This window comes from Atta cephalotes (assembly GCF_000143395.1).
Source record: "Atta cephalotes unplaced genomic scaffold scaffold00003, whole genome shotgun sequence".
In the NCBI taxonomy this organism is placed as follows: Eukaryota; Metazoa; Arthropoda; class Insecta; order Hymenoptera; family Formicidae; genus Atta; species Atta cephalotes.
In genome coordinates this window covers 5,214,379-5,227,021 of record NW_012130067.1, presented here as the reverse complement: position 1 = coordinate 5,227,021, position 12,643 = coordinate 5,214,379, and the positions used below count along the sequence as shown (strand labels likewise).

The 12,643-nt window shown below is 27.2% G+C and overlaps 2 protein-coding genes across 2 annotated transcripts in view; one reads left to right on the top strand and one right to left on the bottom strand.

Moving 5' to 3' along the window:
- Positions 1-252: 252 nt before the first annotated feature.
- LOC105625579 (zinc finger protein 596-like) lies at positions 253-2,453 on the bottom strand. Its single transcript, XM_012206902.1, has 4 exons — positions 2,393-2,453; positions 1,293-1,483; positions 868-1,166; positions 253-418 (listed from the first exon to the last, which is right to left on the bottom strand). Exons 1-4 carry the CDS (start codon positions 2,451-2,453, stop codon positions 253-255), a joined length of 717 nt encoding a protein of 238 aa, XP_012062292.1.
- Positions 2,454-2,770: 317 nt separating this feature from the next.
- The window catches only part of LOC105625766 (vitellogenin receptor-like), a 22,449-nt gene continuing 12,576 nt past the window's right edge, over positions 2,771-12,643 (top strand). Inside the window, 14 exon segments of the mRNA XM_012207086.1 lie at positions 2,771-2,774; positions 6,936-7,096; positions 7,664-7,798; positions 7,914-8,022; positions 8,137-8,274; positions 8,423-8,536; positions 8,611-8,736; positions 8,822-9,034; positions 10,204-10,372; positions 10,676-10,877; positions 10,976-11,167; positions 11,250-11,370; positions 11,543-11,677; positions 11,775-12,036. Coding sequence (XP_012062476.1) covers positions 2,771-2,774; positions 6,936-7,096; positions 7,664-7,798; positions 7,914-8,022; positions 8,137-8,274; positions 8,423-8,536; positions 8,611-8,736; positions 8,822-9,034; positions 10,204-10,372; positions 10,676-10,877; positions 10,976-11,167; positions 11,250-11,370; positions 11,543-11,677; positions 11,775-12,036 — 2,081 coding nt within the window.

The following is a 12,643-nucleotide window of genomic DNA, read 5'->3' as shown; positions in this document are numbered from 1 at the left end:
TTTTTCTTCTGATAATTGGTTAATCAAATGCTTCGAACATTTGTAATACTAATGCCTACTTCAATATAAATTAAATTTTATCTTGATTCAACTAATCCTTCATCTTCTTTTAGTTTCTGAAAGAATTAGAAAAAAAATAAGAAGAATAAGTTGAATAAAGATTAAAATTAATCATTGATGAAAATGAGCATAAATGGACCACAGCCTTTAACAACCGTCGGTATTCTTGGTCACGTTTTTTCCAATATATATTCATGTACAAACGATCTCCTTTTTCTGGGATATACGATATTTGCGGCAAGCTTCAGGACAGTGACGTTCCAGGTAGCGCCTTTGCGAGAAAGCCTTAAAGCAGACACCACAGCGCCACTGCCACTGATGATGATTACGTGTCCTCTGATGTGCGCGAAGATTCGAGCTGTAATAATCCCAAGAAGATTAATTAGTCATAACGACATTTCTTGATTAATAATTAACATTCCAAACAGTGACAATTGAACAGAACGAAAAGTGATAGAATTAAATGTGCATTAAGTTTTCTCATCCTAGAGAGATTTTTATAGGTTTAATTCAGCTTTTTAATGTTTAACTAAAACTTTTGTTTCTTCTTACCAAAATAATTACCAAAGAGAGCAATTCTTAATTTATTTAGATTTCTCGTCAATGGAATAAAATCCGAGATCGCGTTCCTACGTCAAAGGCGGTATTCATAATCAGATCTTATATTCAAGATCGTCTTAAGTATGGTCTTAAGAAATCACAAATCAATCAGAAGGCTGCATTAAGACATTACTTAAGATGGTCTTGAAATAAGACTCGACTATACCAGCCAAAGTCTTAAGTTTAGGCAGGGAGTCTTGTACATACCGATCAGCGAAGGACTTGTGGCAAACTGGACATTCGAAGGGCCGCTCGCCTGTATGTAGACGCAAATGGCCCTTCAACACCCACGGCCGGTCAAAGCTCTTGTGACAATACGGACAATAGTGCATCGTTTTATTTTTCTTCCAGCCTTCCCGAGTGGATGTCGTTTTACCCTCAGCTGCACTCGTCGACTCGTGCTTCTGTTTCGGCAGTAAATACAAAGTCTGCGAGAGGGTCTGTGTTTCGCAGCCGTTGATCATATTTGGATTTATCGTGCCAGTGATTTTTTCTGCATCTGTCGTCTGTGTCGCCGAACCTGTCGATTCCTCTACCTTGGAGGAAAATCGTGACACATCATCGAGCAATATCGTCGATATTTTCTCACTATTATCCTTTATGTGTCCGTCGATCGATGCATCATGGTGTACATTCTCAAAATTTTGCCCATCTAAATTCAATTCTGCGTCAAATGGCGCGCCGTTGTTCTTGTGGAAGCTGTAACGGGTTACAATAGGGAGCCCGGAACAGGTCCAGATATTGCTCGTCTTGGACGTCGTCTCTTTCGTATGGTTCTTTCGCTTGAGATTCGTGGACGGTGGTAGCCACGGGAATTCGGACTCTGCAAAAATTGATTTTCTTTCATCTGAAGCAAGCACGGCATATTTGCTATCGGAATAATTGAGATTTAAAGCGTTTCTAGAAGAGATTTATTATTACTTCGAACAGTAGAAAGTAATGCTGTAATAAGTGAACAAATTGAAATAAGTTTTGACAGAAATTCGTTCTACATAAAATTAAAATTCATTTATTACAGTTGTCAGTAATTAATCTCGAAGTATTAAAATACGTCTTTCTTGTGTTTAACGAAAAAAAATATTTTTCTTTCCCGTCAACTAGCAAGATAAACAAAGATATTGGTTAAATAAAACAAGAAAATTGTAGAAATTTTTCATATGTTCGTTTTATTACATCGTTACTATATACTCGTTTAGTTTATATATTCGTGAAAAAGAATTTTCGAGATTTATTTCTCAACAACCTTGACGGAAAAAAATTTTTACGAAAAAGTATAGAAAATAGATTGAGACAAGATTTTAGAAATTCTTAATTTTGCGTAGATATTCGTAGTGGGACGAAGAGTGGCGTTGTTCCGAGGATTTCTTGATTTTTCAAACGAACGACGCTACTCTTCATCTCACTACGAATATCTATGAATGAGAATTTTTAAGATCTTGTCTCAATCTATGTAGTTTTTCGTAAAAATTATTTCGTCAGGAAAGTAATTTCTATCAGAAATTCGAGTTGATCACGTGAAGATAAGACACGCGAGGCATGATACCTACGGACTGTTTATTATTGTGATGACAGTCAAGGTTGAAGTAACGATTTCGAGCAATTCGTAATTTCAACAATGCCTTAGAGAAACAAATGGTGAGCAATTGTTAAAACATTATGCCTAAATGATCTTACAACGATGCAAGAAAATATATCTTTGTAAAAGTAGAAATGCTTTCATAAAAGGATATACCTTCGTTAGATTTGTCTGTCTTGTGATATCGTGCCATTGACCTTAGCAAACAACGCGGCATATTCCTTGAGATAAATTTTGTAATTTTCTATCATAAGGAGTACGTTTCGCAAGGAGTACGGAGAACTTCTTGAGCTTCTACTACAGCAGCAAAACACAGCAAAATGGCACTGCCCGACTGGCGACTGCCGTGCATTCGATTGGCTTTTGTTTTTTTCAAGCAGTAGCGTAGTTTCGAAACCACTCGACAAAAAATTATGATCACTAGGATAATTTACGAATTATCAATTTTTTTTATATTCGATAGTTTTTTTACGATTTCTGTACGATTTCTCAGATACTCGCGTGTTTAAAAGACATCTATGATGTCTTTTAGATATGCGTACATATTATATCTGTTTAGATTAATAAATTATTCCATCTCGTTTAAAATAATTATTGTAAAATAATAAGACTAACATCATTTATCTCTAACAATATTGTTTCTTTATGTTTGTCAATTTCAACAAATAGAAATCTTTATCATTCTATATATTGAGTTTCATGTATTTTGAAATTTTTGTTCCAATCTATTAGATGTTCCTGTAAAATTTTCATGCTGGCTGAAAGTTTTGATAAAGAAGGGCTGATAAAATTGATATTAAGGAAGATTGATCGAGTTGTGTTGAATGCGTATCGCGGTCATCATCTAAATTTTGTACCTCATTTTTTAATATTTTATATTATTACTTAATTTAATATAAGTAACATTTAATAATAAAAATATGAAACAAATGAGATTAGTCATAAACAAAAAAGTTTTAACAGGTTATACCTTTTATTTTGTGCTAACAATAATTTAAAAAATGTAGGTACAACTGACATAATTTTTATTAGTATAATATAATATATATAACTGATTATACATATAGGTATATACCTATACATGTATAATGTAATTACACAATTTTATTCTAAATTTTTATATTCTTATAAAAGATGATTTATTGTGTAGCATATTTTACATTTAATATATATATATATATTTATATATATATAATCTATTTATAATATCTATCTATAATATATGTATATATATTTGTAATTATAATAAAGATTAAATCGATATTTTAATAAAATTTAATAATTTTCATAAATTGTATCATCACAAGATTAGACTGATAATTGATATAATAGTAAAGTGTTAATAATTAATACGAGTACAAATAATTGCAAAAATAAATTCACGCCAGTTTTATTTCAATATCCGTATCTTTTTATTATTGATACTTTTACTAAATAATTATAATAATCTTTTTTTTTCTAAATTATTAAAATTGGATATTAATTAATGATTTCTTTTATTAATCTTATCCTTGATAGAAATTTTTTACTGATATTGTAATGAATAATAACAAAATATTATTTAATTGCATATTGAAATCTGTATCAATTAACCCATTTTCAACATTAATATTTCATTAAGAGTTTATTAACATTTAATTATTAAAATATTAAGATTATAAAGAATTCAGTAAATTTCAAAATAAAAATGCAATGAATGCAATTTATTTAATGAGTTCATACCGTGGAGATCACTTGCGTTATAATCTAGAGATTATTTGTAGGATGCGTCTTGTAGACTATCTAATGAGCACCTTATTATATTCTATATATATCCACTGGCCATTCAATATTCAAATACGTAATCTTTTTAATTATGAAATTTATTATTTTGCAAGATTGAAATATTTCATAAAATATTACTACATTCATTAATTTACTTTGTAAAGAAATACAATCGTGTCTCTTATTAAATATGTGTATACGAAAATCACGTACAAATATAAATGATAACATATTTAGACTTCGATTTTATAGACCTGATCGGTTATATATAGAGGGCTTGACTAAATTTTACATGCGAGAAACAACATCACCTAGGGCAGTCCTAAAAAGAAATTTTTATAAATATATTCAACGCTTTTCATTACAGTGTGATTTACAGACTGATTTTCTTATTTTCCAATAGATTTCAGTTGGAAAAATAATATTATCAGTATTATTTTTCATTTATTAATTCCAATTTATTAATTCTATTTTAATTCTTACTGCTTCTTTCTATTCGATAATTTTCATTAATAAATATGTGAAAAGAAAAAATTTTTCTTTCCAAATATTTTTATTAATTTTCATTTCTTTTAAAATATTTTCCTTACAATTTATAGTATTTCAATATATTTTAATGTTACAACTTACGCTAATAAATCTGTAAAAATATATGTTTTGTATTATACTTTTCATTTTTTTCACGTATTTTTAAAAATTATCTTTAGGGGGGATTCAGCATAAACCAGTCTTCAATTTCTTTGAATAAATCTGTAAAGATATTAAATATATTAGCCTTATTTTTCGTTATTTTTTATTAGAATTTATAATATATATTATTATAAGTATCGGTACTAAAAGTATCATTTATACTAAAATATATTCAACAATATTTTAATCATTTTCATTTCTCATTTTCACAGTTGATTTTAACAATTTCAGAAATTTATTTTTATCAAGGATATTTTTAATAAATGAACTTTCAAAGGAAGTATGATTTAGAAGATGCTCAGAAATAAACTTAGGCAACTATTTGCTTAAATTATACTTCATACAGTTTACAAACAATCTCATAACTTAATTTGTTATTGATTTGTTAAAAAAGTTAAACATATAATAATAGATATTTTCAAATATAAAGAAATATAAAATTTCAAATATATTTTCAAATATAATCTCCAATGGTCATTTGCATAAACATCTGTAACAATATAATAAATATAATAGAAAATAAATAGAAAATATCTATATGAAAAAAAAAATCTTAAGTAATACATTCGATAATTCTTTCCTATATTTTATCACAACAAATATCTATTTATATGTGATTTATAAAAGTATAATTATAAAAATATAATTTTTGGATGCGATTTACCTTAACGCTATAAATGTTTGAAGCATTTGATCGATCAATCAGAAGAAACAGTTTTATTAATTGTCCAAGAATATTGTAGAATTAAGTGATCGTATTGTCAGCCTCTGTGTTGTCAGCATCGACCTTTGAGTGTCTTAATAATTGCTGTGTGATGGAAACAAGGAACTAAGTATAAACGAATATATTCGGATTTAACGTCTCAGAATCATTTCAAACAGCATCGCGATCGGTTCAAGATACGTGTTTTCCCCTTTTAAGATACAAAAATATATCTGAGCCTTTATATATACTTATAAAAACTTTCATTTATTGTAGTGTGAGTACTCTTTTTTATTTTTTTATAAAATTTGTGTACATCCGATTTTCCTAACATTATTTTTTAATGAACATTATTTTTAATGAAGTTAAATATATTTATAATTATAACGTAATTATTTTTAATCAAATTATTTACATTTTGTATAATATTTAAAATATATTTTTTCCGACAAAATATTTTAATATTTAAGAAACGTAATATAATACATTTATTAAATATGTAATATATTACATTTAAATATTTAAATATTTAATTCTTAATATTAATTTCAAGTTTTAATATATTTATAAAAATTTAACATTTTAAAATATAGTATTTATTAGAGTTTCATTTATATTATATGTGTATCCATTTTTTGCTGAGCTTATTAATTTCAATTTTTATTTCGAGAGATTTAGTAATGCATTTGAATACTAATATATTTAAAGAAAATATACATTTAATTTATCTAAAAATTAAATTCTTGCTTTTTGCATTATGTTATATTTATTTGTGTTGTGATGTATGTGAACTGGATGAACATATATAATATTTTATGTTACAAGATAGAATGTTGTACGTTAATTTCTGATTAAATTCTTTTTAAGTTTCTAAAGAACTTTTTTGTAGTACTATTTATTATTATAAAATTTATTAATTTACAAAAGAAAAATTTAACATAAAATCTCTGAAAACAGAATTTGGAATATGTTCAAATTTTATTTAATTTCTTCATTCCAATTATGATTACGTTTATTATTACATCGCAAACATTAAATTCATTTTTAAGATCCATTTACTTATATCACCATTTACTTATATCACGAGAAAAGTAATCTTTTCGATAGTAAAGCGACTAAAAGTGTAGAGCTTATTAATAACGCTTATATTCAACTTTATAAAATAATAATTGAAAGAGCAATAATTAGTAAATTTGAATTTGTCTTATTACAAATCAAATTTTAATATTAATCAAATTTTGATATCAAATTTTAATTTGTTTTTGTTTACAGGTTATGCGTCGTTTTATAGTACTATTATTTATATACAGTTTTTTATATCCTTGTTCATTTAATGGTAAGATATCCTGACAAGACAAAAATTTTATTCTTATTCTTAACTTTTTCTTAATTTATTTTTAATTAACTTTTTTTTATACATATCTACCTTTTGTTCGAAGTTGTGCATCGCACTAACGCGTCAAAATATACATCAATCTAGAATTACATCACTTCTTTACATGTATTCCGAAATACTGAAAAATGAAAATTGTGTTTTATAAGGATTGGACTCCAATTTTAAAACACAAAAATGTCAAAATCTGCACGGTAAGAATTCATTCATATGCAACAATGGGCAATGTATATTACTCTCCTATAGATGTGATGGAACTGACGACTGTACAGATGGTTCGGATGAAGAAGATTGCGACGATTATAGCGACGTGAGTATTATACAGCTCGTGTTATTTGTTGAAAATAAGATTTTTTTAATTTTACCGATTTTAAATCTGCGATATAGATATTTTTAAGATAGATTATATACACAGCTTCTCTTATTACAATTACACATTATGCATTTTGAACCTTTCATTTAAAAATTTTCTTTCAAAAATCTGAAACTACAGATATGTATAATCAGTAATTTTAGTCGGCATACTTTTCTTTCGCTAAATAATAATAGTTTACTCCTTTTTAAATTTCATTTTTGTTAATTATTTAATTAATTTTATTGATGAATAGTTTTCTTAAAAAAAATTCTTTAGTCTTTTAGAAAAATTTTTTTAAATAATGCTTCATCTTTAAATCTTTATATCTCAGTGCAATAAGAAGTATAACTCGGTTTGTAGTATAGTATCCATTTGCTTAAGTTATACCAATGCCTGAATAAAGTTTAATCGAAAAGATAATGACTTATTTCTTAACTGTTTAATGTACGTTAGAACGCGCAACATAATATAGGTGTACGCAATATTAAACAATATAACTTTTTTCTGTTATCTTACAATTAGTCAAATTCTTCCATCAAATGCTCCAAACATGAATATAAATGCAAAAGTAATAACTGCATACCGATAGCAAAGTTCTGCGACGTAATACAAGATTGTCCGGATGGAAGTGATGAGTACGACGATTGCGTGAAAGATGTAAGTGAATCGGCGCAAAATTTTACATTTATTATTAATAATTATCCCCATTTCTTTTTTTATTTGCATTATTTTTCTCGAGTAGTAATTGTCAATTTTGTTTTTGTTGTCACAGTTAAATTGCAGTGGCAGATTCCAGTGTGCTGACGAACATTGCGTATTTCATGATTGGGTTTGCGACAGTAACAAGGATTGTCCCGACGGCAGCGACGAATGGAATTGCAGTAATTTTTTATAAATATAGATTGTTTACTAATAACGATAGGATAATAAAAATTATATCTTATCATACAATAATGAAAGATTTTCTTTTATACATTTTTTTTGCAATTTTTCAGACGCAAATAAAACATCATCCGCGAGTTATTGTAAAATAGAAAATTCCCAATATTTGTGTGAAAATCAACTATGCATACCTCTTAAATTAGTATGCAATGGAAAGGATGACTGTGGCGATAAATCAGACGAAGCCGGTTGTGAGTTATACATATTTCAATATATTTTAATTGGTGCATTAATTTTTTTGGAACAAATTGTAATTATATTGTCCTTTATTTTAATGCGTTTAAATCTTTCGTGATTTGTTATATTGTTAAATTATATTTAATTTTTATTTTTATTTAGGTACATCCAGTTGCTCGGTAAAATGTGATCATGAATGCAAACAAACTCCTAAAGGAAGTATATGTTTCTGTAAACCGGGTTATAAATTACAAAATGATAACCGTACTTGTATAGGTAAAATTGCAATAAACAAAAGCAATAATAACGAAAATCATGTCCCATTTGTCTAACAAATTTCTGTTTCGCAGATATCGACGAGTGTCAAATTTATGGTGTATGCGATCAAGAATGTATAAATACTCCAGGATCGTATAGTTGCAGGTGTCAAACGGATTATTTCTTGCAGCAGGATAAAAAAACCTGCAAAGCGATTGGTAAATTATAATAATTTGCAAATATGTGTAACATATTGATTGACATTAGACTTTATAAAAATACGAATTTTTCTTTAAAATTTAGCTGGCGAGGCTACGATAGTCTTCTCTGCAAAAACAGAAATTGTTGGCATGTATCTCGATTCGCAAATAAACTTTATAGTTGCGAAACACTTAAATCGTGTGATCGGTGTTGCTATGAACGGCGACCACACATATTGGTCGGATATTGAAGAAGATAGAGAGGTTATTGTAAGAAGTACTCCTCAAAATAAACACGAAGTCATTGTGATGATGGGTAAGCGCGCATGGTGGATGCTGGAATAACGGCAATTATCACGAATTATATAATAATACAATCAAAATTTTTTTGAATCGATTTGATGATTTTTTTTTACAGAACTAAAATATGCATGAATAGAAAATCCCAGTGTTTCCGTCTACAAAAAAATCATACAAAAATAAAAAATTACTAATTTTTACGTGAAATATCAATATGGAATATTTCAAATAAAATTTTCAGTTTTCATTAGTCCTGTAATGTAAAAATAGTTAATATTTATAAATAACATTATTAATAACATATAGCTTAATATTGATAAATAACATTAATATTTATTCTTTTTTAACTATCATGCCTTAAAATTTTCTTGTATTATTAATTATTTTTACATTACAAGAAAAACGTTGTAATTTGAAATGTTCTAATAAGCTATTAGAAGAGAATCAATTTTATTAAATTAGAGATAATAACATCTGTTTTGATTATTTATTGGTCCATATACTTTCGAAATTGCAATTAAATTAATATTCAAAATTATATACTAATTTGTATAAAAAAGACAGAATGTGTATTTTTTTCTTTGAATATTCTTTAAATCTCGTGGAGAGAAATCTCACTCAAAGAAATTGAAAATTGAGCCAATTTTGAAAAAAGAGTGAAAATATGGTTACTTGTTCAAGAGTGACAGATTTTCACTCTTTTTAAAGTGAGATTCACTTCTTTGGAGCGAATCTCATTTCAAAAGAGTAAATCTTAAAAAGAATAAATAAAAGAATAAATAAAAATCTAGCACTTTTGAACAAGAGTATTTTCATTTCTTTTCTTTTCTTTTCTGTTCTTTTTTCAAGAACACTGACAATTTTCAATTTCTTTGAGTGAGATTTCTCTTCACGAGATTTAGAGAATATTCAAAGGAAAAAATATACATTTTGTCGTTTTTACATAAATTAGTATATAATTTTGAATATTAATTTAATTGCAATTTCGAAAGTATATGGAGTAAACAATCAAAGATGTTATTATCTATAATTTAATAAAATTGATTCTCTCGAGTGAGATTTCACTCCACGAGATTTAGAGAATAAGTATTTTATAGAACAATCAATTTTTAAATAAAGATTGTACATTGTAATTTTCTATTTTATATATATTTTCTACAAATTTGCTACATTTATTGTATAAAGGTTTGAAGGAAATATCGGCGATAGCTGTGGATTGGATCACACAAAATATATATTTCACGGATACCGGTTACAATCGTATCGGAGTTTGCAAAGACGATGGCACATATTGCACCATATTAATCAATGATACTGATAAACCTACAGGACTTGCTTTATTACCAACTCATGGGTAAATATAACAAATTTTATTATTTTTTAATAATTTAACAATCTTATAAAAAAATCAGGAGAAAAAGAGAAAGAAAAAAGGTAAATTCTTATTAATTGATTTATTATTGTATTTGGAATGTTTTGTTTTACTATAATATAAATGGAATTTAATTAATATTATTTTATAAAGTGCTGATAAGATAATTGTTATTTTCAATATTTAACCAAATTAAATTAAATTTTTTTAATTTTTGAAGCTAGAATTATAACATTATGACATAAACTTAAATAGAAACATATTAAGCATATATTACATTTATAGGAAAATGTATTGGTGTGATTGGAGTTCTAATCCACATATAGCAGTTGCGGGAATGGACGGCAAAAACATCCGTATATTCGTCTCTACAAACTTAAAAGCGCCACAAAGCCTAACTATTGACTATCCGACTAATCGATTATATTGGGCGGATATCAAGTTAAAGAAAATCGAAACAATACGCTTAGACGGAACCGATCGAAGAGTTATTTGTTTCTTTTTTTATTATAAAACATTTTACAGTATAATATTATATATATTGAGAGTCTACGATATATATTTATATAATTTAATTATTCGCAGGTTGTACTACACGATATAATAGAAGACCCATTCTCATTGGCGGTCTTTGAAAATAAATTGTACTGGAGCGACTGGGAATCCAAATCAGTAGAGTCCTGTAATAAATTTACTGGAAAGGATTGGAATATCTTACATCTTGGTCAACATTCACATTTCAGTGTGCACATCGATCACTCAGCAATAAAGCCCAAAGTATGCAGTTGTATTATGAAGTTACTTTTACTTTGTGAAGAATATGTCAAAAGTTTGCATTATCTTTTAAATTAAATTTCAGGTTGACAATCCATGTCATTTTAATCCGTGTTCTGAATTGTGCATGCTAAATCAAGAGAACGGATACACATGCGCTTGTACTTTGGATAAAAAATTAAATGCCGATAATCATACTTGTCAAGGTAAATTCGTTAATAAACCACAAGGAAAAATATTAAATCTTTAGGACAATATATTCTGCATCATTAAATTTGGAATGTTAATAATAACAACGAATGCTTATCATATATTCTTAAATATTCTTAAATAAACTATATATTCTTAAATAAATATGAGATGAAACTATAATTTTAGAGGTGACGAAGAATTTGCTGATTCTTCATGATACGATATTTACAAACTATTATCATGGAATGTTGGGAAAACTGAAAACAAGAATAGCCTCGAAAGTATTACTTCCTCAGGATATAGTATCTGATCCGACCTCTGGTATATGAATGAATTGCTATTTCATCAAAAATATTACAAACGCCAGTCTAACACAGTCGATCTTTAATGTTAACTCTTACAATTAAAATTTATTTAGGCCAAGTAATATGCTATATAATGACGGAACGATTTGAGAAAGCCATCGTACTCTTCGATCCAGTCAGCGATACTTTTAAAAACACCATATTGCACAATGTTTCTTATTTTAGCATGGCATTTGATCATGTTGGTAATAATTTGTATATGACAAATAAACCAAGCAGCTCTATCAATGTATACAACGTAAAAACCCTGGCAATGACGGTTTTTTATTTTAAGGAATATGTTCCTTATTATATTACATTAGTACCTGAAGAAAGGTATGGTGTTGAATTGATTACATTATTATTATTTACAAAATAATTATTAGTGTTTAATAACAAAGCAGTAAAATAAAATATATACTCTCTAAATCTCTCGTGAAGTAAAATTTCATTTAAAGAGACTGTAAATTTAGCCTGTCTTGAAAAAAGAATGAAAATACAGCCTCTTGTTTAAGTGCAGATTTTAATTCTTTTTAAAGTGAGATTTACTTTAGGAATGATGAAATTCACTCCGAAGAAGTGAAATCTCAATCCCTTTTTTGGAATGAGGTTTCATCTACTCTGGAATTACATTTCAAAAAAAGGCTTGAGATTCCTTTGAAGTAAATCTTATTTCAAAAAAGTAAATCTTATTCTAAAAAAAATCTGCCATTCTTGAATAAGAGTGATCGTATTTTCACTCTTTCAAGGTTAAATTTTCAATCTCTTCGAATGAAATTTCATTCCACGAGCTTAGAAAGTAATGTTTCATATATATATATATATATATATATATATATATATATATATGTGTATGTGTGTGTATATTAGTAGTTAGTTAGTTAGTTAGTTAGTTACTTAGTTAGTTAGGTTGTACTAGTTAGTTAAGTACGTAAAGTAAGTT

Bases quoted from the DNA above. Each gene is read 5' to 3' on its own strand.
- LOC105625579 (XM_012206902.1), bottom strand. From the start codon at position 2,453: ATGCCGCGTTGTTTGCTAAGGTCAATGGCACGATATCACAAGACAGAC. The intron at 1,167-1,292 runs GTACACCATGAT...TCGGCGACACAG, and splicing joins ATGGGCAAAATTTTGAGAAT to ACGACAGATGCAGAAAAAAT. The intron at 419-867 runs GTATGTACAAGA...GGATTATTACAG, and splicing joins CACAAGTCCTTCGCTGATCG to CTCGAATCTTCGCGCACATC.